This window comes from Anabrus simplex, chromosome 7 (assembly GCF_040414725.1).
Source record: "Anabrus simplex isolate iqAnaSimp1 chromosome 7, ASM4041472v1, whole genome shotgun sequence".
Lineage (NCBI taxonomy): Eukaryota > Metazoa > Arthropoda > Insecta > Orthoptera > Tettigoniidae > Anabrus > Anabrus simplex.
Window position 1 is genome coordinate 181,904,360 of NC_090271.1, and position 18,121 is coordinate 181,922,480.

The 18,121-nt window shown below is 39.7% G+C and overlaps 1 protein-coding gene across 7 annotated transcripts in view; it reads left to right on the forward strand.

Moving 5' to 3' along the window:
* Nucleotides 1–2,367: 2,367 nt before the first annotated feature.
* Nucleotides 2,368–18,121, forward strand: part of LOC136877446 (specificity protein transcription factor 3) — a 126,963-nt gene continuing 111,209 nt past the window's right edge. For 6 of the 7 annotated variants that reach the window (XR_010860765.2, XM_067151490.2, XM_067151491.2 and 3 more), the window contains exons 1-4: nucleotides 2,373–2,502; nucleotides 2,689–3,225; nucleotides 3,882–4,137; nucleotides 15,717–15,928. Coding sequence is in view for 6 of the 7 variants with exons in the window: in XM_067151490.2 (XP_067007591.1) it covers nucleotides 2,443–2,502; nucleotides 2,689–3,225; nucleotides 3,882–4,137; nucleotides 15,717–15,928 (1,065 nt within the window). In the remaining variant the exon portion in view is untranslated. Of the gene's footprint in view, nucleotides 2,503–2,688; nucleotides 3,226–3,881; nucleotides 4,138–15,716; nucleotides 15,929–18,121 lie in introns of all 7 variants that reach the window. The other variant, XM_068228648.1, reaches the window with a different exon arrangement.

Below are 18,121 nucleotides of genomic sequence, written 5' to 3' on the forward strand. Positions count from 1 at the left end.
GAAGACAACACATACACCCAGCCCCCGTGCCATTGGAATCCCCGACCCGGCCAGGAATCGAACCCGGGATCCTCTGAACCGAAGGCCAGTACGCTGACCGTTCAGCCAACGAGTCGGACACCAGGCAAATGCTGGGACTGTATCTTAAATAAGGCCTCGGTCGTTTCTTCCCACTTATAGCCCTTTCCTATCACATCGTCGTCATAAGACTTATCTGAGTGATCAGTGCCGCAGCCATAGATAATTGGGTTTCAGGTTCAATTCCCGACCAAGTCAAGGATTTTAACTCGTCTGGTTAATTCCTCAGGGAGTGGGTATTTTTGTTTTTCCCAATACCATGCCTCTTTATCTATACACACCACACTACAAACCACCACATAAACGCGCAATACTGACTACCTCTACATACGGTTGGCGTCAGGAAGGGCATCTGGGCTTAAAATAGGGGCATGTCCACACATTTCGCACCCGCGACACCACCAGGATATGGGAAAAGTGGTGAAAAAAGGAGATTACAGGGGTCTTATGTCTGGAAAGCACTTGTCATACAGTAAGTAGTGGTCCTCTGATCATATCCAATAATAACTATCGTCAACAATTTTTTTTTTTTTTGCTAGGGGCTTTACGTCGCGCCGACACAGATAGGTCTTATGGCGACGATGGGATAGGAAAGGCCTGGAAGTTGGAAGGAAGCGGCCGTGGCCTTAATTAAGGTACAGCCCCAGCATTTGCCTGGTGTGAAAATGGGAAACCACGGAAAACCATTTTCAGGGCTGCCGATAGTGGGATTCGAACCTACTATCTCCCGGATGCAAGCTCACAGCCGCGCGCCTCTACGCGCTCGGCCAACTCGCCCGGTCGTCAACAATTAAGCTATGAAATGTTCTACACTTACAGATAAATAGCTTTGCAAGGCTTAAAAGCAAGCTTGAAGTTTTATGTGACTATTGACCTTGGAATGGTAAAAGAAGAATGTAAATGTGTTACAGTTTATCAAAAAGTTAACTTGAAGCGCTGTTGCAAGTTTGAAACATTACCAAACGAGGCAGTTATGCTGACTTTCAACTGCTAGGCTAAAAATTAGTGTGAACAAATCTTGCCTCCCTATGACGTCACGCAGGTATAAGATGAGATTTCCTGTACAGTAACCTAGTTTCTTTCCCGCTAGCTGTCCGAGCGTAGCCGAAGCATCTCGTGTCCTCACGAAGTGAGAGGAGTGCATGGGAAAGTTAAGGTTATCTTATCGGTCCCGCCCCCAAAGCATGCACGCTTCCCAAGCTGCAGGGAGATGCGGGAGGCGAGGTCTGTGCCGCCCGTAAGGACCACGCCCGGGCTCTAGCCCATCCCCTGGCCGTCTCACTCCTCACATGTTACATATCAGGAAGTGAATCAATACTTCATAATATGGAACAATGTATTCGTAACATTCTCCATTCCTGCTGGTCAAGGTTACGTTATGTGGCAATGTCGTGCTTCAGAACAATTCAAGGACATCCCCTGAGCTCTTGTCACAAGATCGGTGAAGTGAGAAAACTTAACAAGCTAAAGAATGAACCCTGTACTTCAGTCGTATTGACACTTCTTTAAAGACTAAGGAGCAAATACTGTTTATATGATACGAATGCGCGTGTGTAATTGAAAGGAACACTTTACTCTAAAAATATACGATACAAACAAGATAGGTCATTTACTTCAACTGTATTTCCTTTAGGTAAACAAGTCAGCTGATGAAGTTTTTTTTTTTTTTTTCTGTTTCATTTATCTCATCCCGTGGAATCTTCCCCTACCTAAATTAGTAGTCACCTCCTCACATAACAGGCCACGCAGAGGGGCGGTTTTCGTTATTACATGTTAGCTGTAGGGGAGCAAGACCGATTCCTGGCCTGCCCCTTGATGCTATCTTGGGTCCCCTCCCTCGGGCCACAGGGAGTTCGACCCTTTCTCTTTTTCCTTTGTCATAAACAGGCGGTTGGTGACGCGGAAAGGAGGTGGGAGGAGGCAAGCGAACTGGCCCCATCAGCCCTAACAAATTTACAGAGCTCAGGGTAGGGCATTGTAGGCAACTGCCAATCAGCTATTTCCGTGGAGCCCAGCGGGCTGCACCACGCTACCGTATAACTGTGCACTTCATCCGCAGTTAACGCCCCAAATAGTTCCTGTATACACATGTTGCTTGTTATCGTTTATGGAGCGGTATGCAGTAACATGAAACGTGAACATATTTTAATTTTATGTACCTGTAATTCATTTAGGTGCTGTACTGCTGTAGAGGAATATTGATCCAACTATGTCCAATATTCTATTGATTCGCGGAGGGATATGCGCAGAGACTTGTACATCTGTAATTTCTCGTCAGTACGTGTCCGCCATGAGCTGAAGGAATATTATCTGTGCGTGGGACGGGACGAAACATTATTTTTTTAGTCGTGAAGACTACAAATAATGTCCTCAGCACCCACCAAGGTGAAGACGGAATACATCTTGCCTCACACCACATCTCAGGTAAGTCGACATAGTGTGTGTGGTCCATTTGGGGCGGGGTGGGAAAGTGGGAGTTCCTTGTGTGCTTCTCCGCAAAACGCAAGGCGCGCGCGTAACGACTTTGTTCCAGGGCTAACCAAAGCCCTGCTTGTTGGTTCATACGCACCTGCTGACATCCCATTTTCTTCGTGGCTCCGCCTCATTTAGGAGATTCAGCCGTCCCCCCTCGCACTTCTAGCTGCGACCTGCAGTAAGATCGGCAATTCATCGCCTCACGAAGTTCATCAGCAAGAAGGTGGTACATCCCAGCAACAAATCAGCGCAGGTGTGGTTGTTAATCAACCAGCTGTACCGCAACAAATCCAGCAGCAACTTTCCCTGCAGCAGCCAGCATCTCAAATAAGACTTGTGAATACAGCTGTTCTGCAGCAGCTGCAAGCCCAGCAGCAAGGCGAAGGGACAACAATCGTGGCGGGTCATCAAGGACAGTTAACAAGAGAGACTCTTGCGCTTAGGGATCCCCTTGCCTTATCCCAACCTTCACAGCAACAGCAACAACCCCACCACGTTATTACTCTGCAACAACTACAGAACTTCTTCCCTCAGCATCACGTGACAGCCGTGGCGTCATCTGAAAACAATCCACATAGCCAGCAGACGACGCCGGCTGTCAAGACCTTCGTGTCGTCTGCTGTCACTCCTACTGTGGTCTCCGTTCAAGGTGTTCCCGGACAGTTCCTACAGGTTTGTTTACATGATGCTCTTTTTTTCTTTACTCTTTGTCACAGTGTGTAGCATGCAGGCAGTATTCTCTGTAATGCACTCTGTTGATCAGACTTTCTCGACCTCTCTTTTTAGAGCTTTTAAGTGTTTGTTTTGTTTCTGTTACTGAAATCATTTCATGGTGTCGCGTGTAGTAGAGGGGGTAAAAGGGTTGGCACTAGACTTGGCACTTCTATTTTCTTTTCTCCTAGCTCTCTTGATTGGCATCTTGCATGCTTAAATTTAACCTTTAGGGCAGTAGATGGCGTGATGCCGAAAATAGTAATGCATGCTACGCATGATTCGCTCACTTGTTTTATCTATCAAATTGATTATTTGTCACGAATACAAAATATACTGTACAATAAAGTCCATAGTTTTTTCTGTAGTTTACCTGTATCGTACCTCTTCTGCTGTTATTTCCAGTATTAGAGATTAAGATAACGTAAATATAACTTTGATAGGTTATGTTGCCATTGGAATTAACAAACATTATGATTGTCGTTTTTTTAAACTACTGTGTGGATGTGTGCTTCATTATTATCTCTCTAAGAGAGTGAGTAGTGCTTCAGTAAAGTTCTTTAGAAACTCTGTTTTGCTGAACTGAACATAGTTCATAGAAATTATTATACTTGCAGCAGCAAGGTGCCCAGCTGGTGGCTGCAGGAGGCCAAAACTTGTCCTATAATGTGGTGCAGCCTATGCAGACTGTGACAGTGGATGGACAGGAGGCACTTTTCATCCCGGCTATGCCCACTGGGCAACATCAAACTGTACAATTGGCTGGTGGTCAAGCTCTTATCACCCCATCAGGCCAGATCATCCGTGCACCTGGTGTCTATCCTACAAATCTTATCCAAAATGTGGGGGGACAGACAGTGCAAATGGCTAATGGTGAGTTCAGATATATATTTTTCTCATGGTGTTATTCAATAGTTAATGAGTTGCCAGGATGCTGTGAAAGACAAAAAAAAAAATAATTTTTTTTTCCTATCCTCAGTTCACGTTTCCAACTGTCTGCTCGGATGTTATTCTTTTTCTTACATTGAACAATCGAGTAACAACCCATTCATAAGCATTTCAAGGGAGAAAATACATTTTAAATAAGTAACGACCCTTCCATTCACAAGCATTGTATGGGAAGAATAAGTTCGTAACACTCCCAACATATTTCTTCCAAGCTCCTACTGTTTAAATTGGAGCATGGCACTATCTGATCCATTCCCAATATATCATCTATCAGAGTTAAAATGATTTATTGTTGCTGTACAGATATATTCACCATAGTAGTGGTATTATAAACCTCAGTAATCCTTACTGTAATACATTCTTAGAAATATGGCGAATAATGTTAACCTGTCCGTAACTGATGTTTCACTATACAAATTTGTCCCAGATATACCTTAAAATACACTTTAAGACAGGTTTTATTTTTTCCAATCATATTTATCAGATGATCCTATTTTACTAACAGTTTTTGACATTCCTTTCCCATATTGATAAAACTTGTGACAAAAAGTATCTTTGAACTTGTACTGAAGAATTAAAATGTGTGTCTACCCCTTAGTCCTGTTTCATGATATGGGGTTGGAGATAAGGTGAGATGAAATTTTATGGCATGTATTTTTACGGCTGGATGCCCTTCAGTTGAGGAGTGAATGAAGATGAAATGAATGATGGTGGATTAAAATGTGTAAGGAGGTGAAAGAAATTGGCTGTAGCCTATGAATAAGAACTGTCCCGGCATTTGCCTGGAAGAGAAGATGGGAAATCATAGAAAACCTTTCTCATGACAGCCGATGGTGGGGTACGAACCCACTTGTCTCCCAAATGCAAAGCTTGGCTCCATAGCCGTAGCGTGTTAACACAAGCAGCCATTCTGCTCGGTTACTGAAGAATTAAAATACCGTATTCTTAGCATGATCAGGAGTTAGCTTATTTCTTTCTTTTAACTACTGTGTCTGCATTAAATAAAATACTCTCTCACCATTGGCATTATGAGCTGGAATAGCAAAACAAAACTGGACAACATTAAATAATTTAGAGTCATCATTAGTATTGCCACCTACGTGATGTGCTAGAGACGAGATTATTGTTTTATGTAATATCGACTAATATGTGGATAGAAGCTGGATTGTTACTTCAGTTATTATTTTCTGTTTTTAATATTTAAAATTTGAAGGTTTTGTAGTCTTGGAAAACCCAGACTTTTTAATACGAAAAAGAAAACCAAGCCAGATGCTCTTTTTACTAATGAAAAGGGGGACATATCTGGGAAAAGAGGACTATTGTAATCATGAGTTATAGGTGATTTATTTTAACCCTCTTAGTTCCAGGCCCATGTTCTGATTAAAAGGATATATACCGTACTGTATAATTACCGTACCAATATTTTAAAATTTTTCCACATGCTAACGGAAGTATGAATTTGCTACCAGTGTAGAATTATGGACAGTGACACTCACAATATTAAACATTTTTTCAAAACTCTTTATTGGGATGAAAAAATTAAATTTAAAATGTAGAGAGAAAATGTCAAAATCAATATAAATTAAATATTCTTACTTCTCTGCATTTTATATGTGTAATGGAGTAGACACATGTTTAACAATGCTTTGCATGGAAACAAGTAAATATTTGTGTTTTCTGGTAACGTAATTAGGAAGTACTTTGTTTCCTCAATGGAAACAGTACTGAAGATGCTGCAATCTGTTGGATATTTCAACATTAAAAGCATGTTTTAATGCACACTGTTCAAACAACTGAATATCATTGTTTGACACTCTAAAGGTTAGAATTCAGAGTTTGTCGTCCATTTCCTGTAGCTTGTTCACCGACCACACACGAGACCATCTCCCGTTCCCAGCTACCAGCTGCTGACCTCTAATACATGCAGTCAGGCCTTGCTGCGTAGCTGCCCATAAATGTTTCCTTAAAATTCTAAATTCTTTACTTGCTTCACTACCCATATTGCTCTTCAACCATACTTCTTTCTCTTTTAAGTTTCCTGCGTTCCTTAGCACAATACCTGCTATCAGGGTGGATAATAACGACACTTAATGGGCCTGTTGCCCTTCCTTCTCGCTATTCTATACACATCGTCTGTGTCCACCTCACTAAAGTTAATCTTCATTTTATTTTGCATCACATCCACCACCTTATACACTAGATCCACTTTCTTTTCTCTTGCACCTTCATGCACTCCATAAATAAAAATATTCTTCCTTTTTTCCTGATCACCATTAGCTCCATCCCTCTTCACCTTTACCAGCTCCTCTTCCAGCTTTTTTATCTTCTTCCTCAGTATTTCTATATCTTCTTTATTGCTCTCCACCTTCACCTGTAGCTCTTTTATCTCCTTTTTGATGCACTGCTTTACATCCTTAGACTGCTCCTTTACCACCTCCCTTACTTGCTCGTTTTGACATGCCTGCTTCACCACCTCCTTTATTGCCTGAATTTCTTCCCATCCAAGAGTGCCGACTGGGTCGTAAAACAGCGTACTGGTATACATTTTAAAATATCGCCTGCTTTTAAAAAAATTTTCACCCCCTTAAGGGGATTTTCCAGAAAAAGTGCATTTATTTATTTTTAAAAGAGATTCCAAGAACGGCCTACAAATTTTAACGTCTGTAACATCTTCCGTTCCTTAGATATATGTATCCTCATATAAATAATTCAACTCCTTCCTCTTCTTTTCAACCCTCACCCCGTACGTGGATTTTCTGAAAACAAAAATTTGTGTTCTTTTGTTTTAAAGGAGATTCCAAATACTAAATTTTATGTCTGTAACATGTTAGGTTTTTGTGATATATTGTAGATAATCTCGTTGCTGTAAGCATACTGGAGCTGACGTTGCCATGGTTACGGCAGTTCATTTCTTTATCCGATTCCTATAGCAGGGGTAGTGTGGTGCCAATATCTCAATAACGGTTGGTTTTAGGGCCTTAAAACAGGACTTACCGAGTTTTGTTCTTTGCATCAAGGGGCTTAAAATGAGCTTTATCTCGTCCTTGTACGATAAATTCGATATTTCACCTATATTAGCCTAATATTTTAATATCTCCCCATGTCGCCCCGCCCCTCCCCTCAAATTGTTTTGAAAATAAAATATAGCCTATAGCACTAAGGGATAATGTATCTTTCTATTAGTGAAAGAAATTTTAGAATTGGTCCAGTAGTTCCTGAGATTAGCCATTACATACAAACAAACTTTATCTCTTTATATATCAGTATAGATTAATTAATTAATTAATTAATATGCAATTTGTAAATCATTTGCTGACATTCCTCCATTTACTTCTATGCCACACATAGAGGGTTACCTTCCCATTTTGCAGATTATAAATCGTAAAGTTTTGTAGTTGAAGCTTTCGTTTATAGCATGCCTTCAATGCTAACAGCCTAGGACACAAAAGTACACTTTGCAAGTCCATGGTGACCACTGCGTGTTCATCAGAGGCTTCATTTTTGTACATATCTTTAAGCTCTTTGGCCTTTTGCCTGCGTAATATGTGGGCCTGATAGTTTTCTTCTCTTACTTGTCCAAGTTCATATCCGCAACAAGTATCACACTGGTCTTTTCTAGGAAGGTGGATTGCAATCTTTTCTTCCTCTAGAGACTCCATGAAAATGGTCTTGCAAGTTGTATTGACATGATTTTTGACTTTGATAGGAATGTTGAATCAAATACAGTAGAGACAATACGCGACACCTACGGATTTAGCCTTGTTAAAATGGGAGACAATTCGATGGTGGCGCTCCTAGTGATTTGACCTGAAAAGTCGCGCTAAATTCAAATATCAATGGAAATGCATATACGAAAATGGATAAATAAATTACGTCTAGAAAGAAAGTATTATTGAGATATTTATTTCAAAGTTGCTAAAGCAATTCTGGATAAATGAATGAAGAATTATTTAAAAGGTTGTTATTTAAAGACTGAAATTAGACATATAAACAAGATGTGAAATGGGTTGATCTTTCATTTATGCATTACTTTTTTTGCTTTAGCTTTCCTGTCTGAACTTTTACGGTTAGATTTGTCTTTTTTCTCGTTTAAAAAACATTGTATCATCACATTAAGACACTTGTCAATAAGAATATTGGCACATTCCTTACACACATGATGCAGTGAATTAACATTTAAAAGCTGGACAATTTTTCTCTTAACATGAAGCCTACTAACAGAAAGAAAATTTATAAAATCCTGGCTTTAATCTGAGAAGAGGGATAAAAGAAAGAAAAGTATGAAAATGTTGTTGATAGTGATGCTTTAAGGAATATTTAGTACAATTAGAGTAAAAATGTAACATACCCTTGGCTGTATAGTCGAGGATTTTTAAAGTCGCTGGCCTAGAAATGATCTGAACAGATCTTATAATTCTCATATAAGTGTAATGTCCCTTCTTTCTTGTACACCTTATCCAAATTACTTCTGTGACATTTCAAAACCCACAGAGCACACCTACAACAACACCTCAGGATTGAAGGTTAACTGCTGCACTGTACAATAAAATATGCGTATTATGTTTTAAGCCAGTTAAAATATGGGTCGAGCTGGTCAGAAGATTATTAAGTACTATAAAAATCTCTCTGTCACTGGAAGAATATATATGCAAACACAATATTACTTACATTTTCTTGTCACGAGGGTAGCAAAAGAAAGACCGCACATCTTCTCTATTTCATAGTTACTGCAGCCAAACACAGCTCATACCTTTCCCCTCATGTTGAGAGGAGATATCAAGGAATGACACACGCTACTATTTAATTATGTCATCTCACTGAAAACGCATAAATAACACCAAAAACTTCACACACAAATACACGTGCTCTTATGACAGAATCAGTAGTTCTCAGGTCTACCCACTAGAGAGAGCTCTAATAGCTGTTCCTCGATATCTTGCTAAGTGTCGCGTATTGTCTCTATTGTATTTGGTTGAATTCACGTAGATGTGTGAAGAAGACTTTCTGCAGTAGTGACTTGGGACATTTGGCAAAAGATTAAGCCAATTCTTAATGTTTTCTTGATCTCTCATTTTCTTCTGCTTTCTGTTCAGTTTTTTGGTGTCCACTGTTTCTGGTACATGTTCTTGACTATCTTCTTCCATACAATCTTTCTTCTTATACTTTTCTTCCTTCTTGGTTCATCTCTTAAAAGAGTCTTCTCCTATGGCAAGAGTATTAATGAAGAATTGCGGCAAACTCGTACACATTCTCCATTTGCTTTTCCCAGATATATGTCATTGCTTTGGCTTCTCTTCAGAAGCTCCTTAATTTCATCCCCTTCCTTTCTTCGTCTTCAGATCACATTCCTTGTATTCACCGATGCTCTAACACATGCTCTCTTTTCACCCAAAGATGGAATATTCCAAAACATTTCAAAAAGGTTTAGTCCCTCCTCATTGATTTTCGTAGAGACATGATCTTTTGGTATGTTTTACTAAATCTTTGTGATTGCATCTAGCTTTAATTTTTCTTTGTTGTGTGCTAGTTGAAGAATCCCTTTTAATTCCTAAATACATTCTTCCTTTCACTCTGTCTGATTTAGATTGTTGCCTTTCTTTTCTGCTTAGGGACGTTTTTGGCAAAATCTGTGCCTGAGGACTCTTGACTTGCATTGTTTCAGCTTTACTTACATTTAGATTACCTAGAGATCCAGTTACTGCTTCCTCCCGAGTTCTTGTGGACAGGGTTAACCTTCAGTTAACATCTGAGATGATAAAGCTCGATAGCTGCAGTCGCTTAAGTGCAGCCAATATCCAGTAATCAGGAGATAGTGGGTTCGAGTCCCACTGTCAGCAGCCCTGAAGATGGTTTTCCGTGGTTTCCCATTTTCACACCAGCAAATGCCGGAGCTGTACCTTAATTAAGGCCACAGCCGCTTCCTTCCAATTCCTAGGCCTTTCCTATCTCATCATCGCCATAAGACATATCTGTGTCGGTGCGACGTAAAGCAAATAGCCCCCTCCCCTAACCCCCCCCCAAAAAAAGAACATCTGAGATGAGCCTAAGAGATTCATAAGGTTGTCTGCAGAACTCCATTCGACTGATGAAATATCACCAATGTCCTCCATTCCTGTACAACAAAAGTGGTCAGTGAATATTATTGTCCATAAAACACTGGCATGAGTGGAACTACTAAAACCTCGCCTGTAATTTGCCAGAGCATTGGAAACTTTATATTATTCATATAATAATTATTGACATATTACACACCTATTATAGAAGTACATTTTTTGTCAGATAGTAAAGGTCCTCTGAAATCAGCAATTGCATCTTCAGCATCTTCAGCATTTTCTGAAGTTTCTGCTGTGCATTCCACGTACATGGAAGAAGAGGAAGTGACTTGTACAAACTAATAATAATAATAATAACAATAATAAATATAATAATAATAATAATAGCATTTTGAAGTACTAATTATCTCTTAAATTTATACCAACCTCAGTCTGGAAACGGCTTTGGTCTCGGTTGTAGAGCCATTTCAACCTTTTTTTTTTTTTTCACATGTTGATCATGATTGTCCACTTGATACGAAGTATATACAAATAAAAGCACTTTCACCTTACATGCACATTGTAATTTCCTTAAAGCCACAAGAAAATGCTAATAATTCATGTACAGTACACACGTAATGAAAACTGTGATACAGACTGTTAACTTGCTAAAGCAACAATTTAGAATCAGAAACCCCACTATCCGATATTCCATGTAAACAATTACCATGGTGTGTATTGCCGCCTAAAACAACAATATTATGCTTCACTGTTAGCTCATACCAATAAAGATATAACCATAAAAAGTTTATAAACACTTCTGTATCCCCTAGTTCTTAGTTTGCTTCGTGATTCATGCATTTCCCATGTTAGTTTCACTTGCCACATATTTTTCTTGGTAAATTTCTGCAATTTTATTTGATACAAAGCACCTAAGTGCATTTTAATAGACTGTCAAATACACCCAATATCTCGTTGTGAATAGCAAGAACACATAGGAGCTTTTGTACTTGCAATTTTAATGAGTTGCAGTTGTGAAAAGCTCCTTTGTTCGCTGCAATGCACATACAAGATTTTGCCGGCATTTCAAACGCAGTGTCATATATGATGTCAAATATTTTCTGGAATAGTAGCTATAATTTCAAAATGCCACATAGAATGTTTTGGTCAGATTGTAGAGCGTGGTCTGGGTTTTCAAGTAGTTGAAAAATCTCATTTTCACCCATTGCTGCACATAGGAGGTTTTGTCCGGCAGTGACGATATGTTGTATTTGAATTAAATTTCCTTAGTAACTTGTGTTGATTTCTTTGCAGTGCACTGTGTAACTGGAGGTATGTGGTATATCTAGAATTTAAAACATACATACATACATACATACATACATTATCATTATAGACTATTATGCCTTTCAGCGTTCAGTCTGCAAGCCTCTGTGAATTTACTAAACGTCGCCACAATCCTCGATTTGCAACTAGTGTTGTGGCCTCATTTAGTTCTATACCTCTTATCTTTAAATCGTTAGAATCAGCCTAACCATCGTCGTCTTGGTCTACCTCTACTTCTCTTACCCTCCATAACAGAGTCCATTATTCTCCTAGGTAACCTATCCTCCTCCATTCGCTTCACATGACCCCACCACCGAAGCCGGTTTATGCGTATAGCTTCATCCATCGAGTTCATTCTTAAATTAGCCTTTATCTCCTCATTCCGAGTACACTCCTGCCATTGTTCCCACCTGTTTGTACCAGCAATCATTCTTGCTACTTTCATGTCTGTTACTTCTAACTTATGAATAAGATATCCTGAGTGCACCCAGCTTTTGCTCCCGTAAAGCACAGTTAGTTTGAAAACAGACTGATGTAAAGATAGTTTCGTCTGGGAGCTGACTTTCTTCTTACAGAATACTGTTGATCGCAACTGCGAGCTCACTGCTTTACGACACCTTGATTCAATCTCGCATACTATATTACCATCCTGGGAGAACACACTACCTAAATACTTGAAATTATCGACCTGTTCTAGCTTTGTATCACCAATCTGACATTCAGTTCTGTTGAATTTCTTACCTACTGACATCAATTTAGTCTTCGAGAGGCTAATTTTCATACCATACTCATTGCACCTATTTTCAAGTTCCAAGATATTAGACTGCAGGCTTTCGGCACAATCTGTAAACTACGAACAGCAAAGGTAAAAGATTACAGCCTTGTCTAACCCCTGTTGGTACCCTGAACCAAGAACTCATTCTACCATCAATTCTCACTGAAGCCCAATTGTCAACATAAATGCCTTTATTGATTTCAATAATCTACCTTTAATTCCATCGTCCCCCAGTATAGCGAACATCTTTTCCCTCGGTACCGTGTCATATGCTTTCTCTAGATCTACAAAACATAAACACAACTGCCTATTCCTCTAGTTGCATTTTTCAATTACCTGGCGATACTGAAAATCTTATCCTGACAGCCTCTCTGTGGTCTGAGACCACACTGGTTTTCATCCAACTTCCTCTCAACGACTGATCGCACCCTTCCTTCCAAGATGCCAGTGAATACTTTGCCTGGTATACTAATCAATGAGATACCTCGATAGTTGTTGCAATCCTTCCTCTTCCCTTGCTTATAGATAGATGCAATTACTGCTTTTGTCCAAACTGAAGGTACCTTACCAACACTCCATGCTAATCTTACTACTCTATGAAGCCATTTCATCCCTGCCTTCCCACTATACTTCACCATTTCAGGTCTAATTTCGTGTATTCCTGCTGCTTTATGACAATGGAGTTTATTTACCATCCTTTCCACTTCCTCAAGCGTAATTTCACCAACATCATTTTCCTCCTCCCCATGAGCTTGGCTGTTCGTAACACCACCAGGATGATTTTCCTTTTACATTGAGAAGATGTTCAAAATATTCCCTCCACCTCTCCAGTGATTCCCTGGGAACTATTATGAGTTCACCTGAATTACCCAAAACACTCTTCATTTCCTTTTTCCCTCCCTTCGTAAGATTCTTTATTACTGTCCAGAAAGGTTTCCCTGCTGCTTGACCTAGCCTTTCCAGGTTATTGCCAAAATCTTCCCACGACTTCTTTTTGGATTCAACAACTATTTGTTTCGCTCTGTTTCTTTCATCTACGTACAAATCCCTGTCTGCTTCGGCCGTTGTTTGGAGCCATTTCTGATAATCCTTCTTTTTACGTTTACAAGCTGCTCTCACTTCATCATTCCACCAAGATGTTTGCCTTTTCCCATCTTTACACATAGTTGTTCCTAGGCATTTCCTTGCTGTTTCTACTACAGCATCCCTGTATGCCACCCATTCACTTTCTATATCCTGAACCTGCTTACTGTCTACTGTTTGAAACTTCTCACTAATTATATCCATGTACTTCTGTCTAATTTCCTTGTCCTGGAGATTTTCTACCCTTATTCGTTTGCAGGGAGATTTCACTTTCTCTACCCTAGGCCTAGAGATACTTAGTTCACTACTGATCAGATAGTGGTCTGGTATCATCGAAAAATCCCCAGAAAACTCGTTCATTCCTAACAGATTTCCTGAATTCAAAATCTGTTAAGATATAGTCTGTTATGGATCTGGTACCGCTAGCCTCCCATGTGTAGCGGTGAATAGACTTATGCTTGAAGAATGTAATCATAACTGCTAAACCCATAGTAGCACAGAAGTCCTGCAAACGCTTCATATTCCCATTAGCTTCCATATCTTCCCCACATTTACTGATCACCCTTTCGTATCCTTCAGTTCTATACCCAACTCTTGCATTGAAATCGCCCTTTAGCACTATTTTCTCCTTGCTGTTGACCCTAACCACGATGTCACTCAATGCTTCATAAAACTTGCCAACTTCATCCTCATCTGCACCCTCACATGGTGAATACACTGAGACAGTTCTAGTCCTAATTCCTCCAACTGACAAATCTACCCACATCATTCGTTCATTTACGTGCCTAACAGAAACTATGTTGCGTGCAATGTATTCCTGATAAAGAGCCCTACCCCAGACTCTGCCCTTCCCTTTCTATCACCCGTCAAGTACACTTTATAATCTCCTTCTCTTCCTCATTATCTCCCCTTATCCGAATATCACTTACTCCTAGCACATCGAGATGCATCCTCTTTGCTGACTCAGCCACTTCTACCTTCTTTCTTCCATAAGCCCCATTAATATTGATAGCTCCCCATCGAATTCCATTTCGTTCGCCAAGTTGTTTCCAAGGAGTCCCTCGCCTGTCAAATGAGTGTGGGACTCCGTTACTCCCATAGGTCCGAGGCTTGCTTAAAATGTTCTGAGCTCGGTAAATTCATGAAGCAGGATGCTACCCTACTTGCACATAGTCCAAGTGAGGATCTCTCCTCTTAACAGGTTATGGACCACCGGTGAATTGTATAGTCCTAGCCGCCTGAGCACAAGGAGGGCCATGACTCGAAATATGTCCGAGTTGCCCACTTCCATTCCATAGCAACTGGTATCCTGACTCTCAGGACCACTTACTAGGCCACCCAGCCATTGCCCATGGTTCACGAACTAGGACGTGACTACAATAACCCACACCCTGAATCAGAATTTAAAATTATGCATTATTTCTGTATTTGCTCAGATTAATAAAAACTGAAGTGAATAATAATAATAATAATAATAATAATAATCCTATGGCCTGGAATCAAACTGATAAATAAGTTACATCAGAGTGAGCGACTGCCAAACAACCTCGACAGTGTTGTGAGATGGACAACAGACAATGGTTTGAAGGTAAACGAGATGAAAAGTCAGCTTGTAAGTTTCATCAAAAATAAAATTATAAAATATAATACATCTTTTTCTTCCACCACTTTTCCCACACCCTGATAAGGTGTAGACTGTGTTGCATAAGTGGTATTGGCTCTGTTTCATGGCTGGATGCCCTTCCTGACCCCAACCCTGTGTAGAGGTATACATTCAGTATAGCTTGTTTCTGTGATGATTGGTAAGGGTCAAAACACACATACCCAGTCCCTATGTTAGAAGAGTCATCCAGGAGTGGTTAAAATGCTCTACTCATCTGGGAATTGAAACCAGGACCTCTGAACTGAAGGCAACAGTGCTGACCAGTTTAGCTGGACATAAATTATAATCAATATAAAATTGAATTTTAATTAACATAATATGTAAAATATATTTCGGAAACAATTGTAACTGTTATGCTTTTTGAGGCCGGCAGTGTATTGTGAGTTCTTTATAATTCGATGTGTTAATAACCTAGAAGGATGTAGCCACTGTTACTGACGATTTTGTACTCGAGGCCTGCTCAACAAGGCAAGTGCATGGTTTTTCTTTTGTCGCTGGCCACTTGTGATTTAAAATAGAAGAATGATATTGGATTTTTGTGGATGCCTTCATCTTACCAATGTCTTCTGTTTTATAGTATGAATTTCAGGTTAATATATTTAAGCATTAACTTGTCACATTGCAGGCCAGAATGTTTCTGTGCGACAAGCCAACATGCCTCAAATGGTTCAGTTTCCTATGCAACAGACCATACCTGTACAGGTGCCTATATCAACGTCAAATGGTCAGACAGTGTACCAGACGATCCATTTTCCTGTCCAAGCGTTTGCCACGGCTATCCCAAACATCATCCAGACCTCTGGGAATCAAGTGCAGATGATTCCTCAGATTGGGCAGGTGGGTGCAAAATGTATTCGTAATTTATTTGTTTATATAACCTATCAATTGAGGAGTTGTATATAATTTTTATAAACTTCAATGTATTAATCATCTGAATTTGAATCTGTTGTACAATATGTTGTAGAATTGAGTTATATTTTTCAGAGAGGGAGAAAGAGAGTGTGTGTGTTTCCTTTTGCTGTGAGCTCTCATAATGGAAATTTCTCATCTTTTAAATGAATATATACAGTAGCATGCAAATTAATCCAAACACACTCATTTCTAAGACTCTACAACTAATGTTTGTGGAATCATGTGTTCCCACTTTCAAGCTAATTGCTGCGTTGGTGTATGATGGCATTATTGTTAACATTATTGGGCATTTTTGGATGTTCTTTATAACACAGTAATTAGTTGAATATCTCCAGGTGAGATCATATACATTTTCAGTATTGTGTTGTGTTAGTGTACTGCAAATTAATAATGGAATACCACCCCATGGAAACGTAAAAAAATCGTGACATTAGCTGCGTATACCACTATGACACGAAGACAAATAGCTTCACAATGTGGTGTTGATGTGACTAAGTTAAATTCGATTTTTGAAGTGATACTGAGAGACAGGGTCCTTTTTTTTGCTTAAGGTAGGAAACTGTGGTCAAAAGGGCAAGACCACACAAAAAGAAGACCGTTCACTCATTAGGAATTGTAAACTAAACCCCAGGTTCTCAGCTGTTGACCTGTTATTAATGTTATTTTGTTATTTGCTTTACGTTCCACTAACTACTTTTATGGTTTTCGGAGACCAAGAGGTGCCAGGATTGAAACTGTCAAGTTGGGGTCAGAAGGCCAGCGCCTCAACCGTCTGAGCCACTCAGCCCGGCAGCTGTTGACTTAAACCGAGATTTACGTCAGAGTGGGCGGAAATGTTCACAGTACGACATTTCGCCACTGATAGCTGGAGGCAGGAAGAATAGTATGCAGACCAGCAAAGATGCAGCTTCTGATGAACGCTGTATACAAAATGAGGTTGATGTCGGCTAAGCTACATAAAGATTGGACTGTGGAAAATGAATACCATTTCAAAGCTTGTGGTCAGTGTGTTCCTTGTGTGTGTAAAGAAAGATCAGAATAAAATGTTAGATCCCCATATTCAACAAGTACTTAAACATCTTCTAAAAGTGATGCTCTGGGGATGTTTTACCTTCAAGCGGCCAGGCTGAGTTTTCCTCTTTTCTTGTAGGAGTATATTGTTGGCCAACCTCTCTTATTATTATTATTATTATTATTATTATTATTATTATTATTATTATTATTATTATTATTATTATTATTATTATTATTATTAAATTATATAGTGGTTGTTTAATGAGCATTTAATGGATGGGCTAGTTTACCGGTAATTTTCTGTTACATCATTGCTGCATGCAAAAGTGTATTATTATACATGATGATGATGATGATGATGATGATGATGATAGAACCTCTATTTAGTGATTTTTTTATTTTTTTTATTGGCTTTACATCACACCGACACAGATAGGTCTTATGGCGACGATGGGACAGGAAAGGGCTAGGACTGGGAAGGAAGCGGCCGTGGCCTTAATTAAAGTACAGCCCCAGCATTTGCCTGGTGCGAAAATGGGAAACCACGGAAAACCATCTTCGGGGCTACTGACAGTGGGGTTCGAACCCACTATCTCCCGAATACTGGATACTGGACGCTCTTAAGCGACTGCAGCTATCAAGCTCGGTGTAGTGATTTTACAGGGACCTGATTTTATATTACCTTAAACAGGGGTTTACCTTAGATCGAGGTGTCAGTAGAAAGCACACCTTCTCCAGAAATCTTTGCCTGTATTAACATAAATTGCATCATCACACATTATTTACACAGTAATAGCAATAAAACAAGGAGATATCTATAGACATGATACTGTATAGGCTTTTGGGCTTGTGCCGTGTCAAGAAAATAAGGTGATATTCTTAACGTTTCGCAGAAAACTGTGCTCTGCGTCCTCAGAAGAATTCTCGACAGTCCACGAGAAAGGCTTCTTAAACAATGACACTTTCAAATTTGGAACGTTATAATAGAAGTAGAGATGGAAATGGTACGTTCAATCACCACCAGATGGCCCCTAGGATGTAGCACAACGTTAGCGTTCGAAGCGGAAGCTGACCGAACCATCACAATCAGACTAAGTGGTTCAC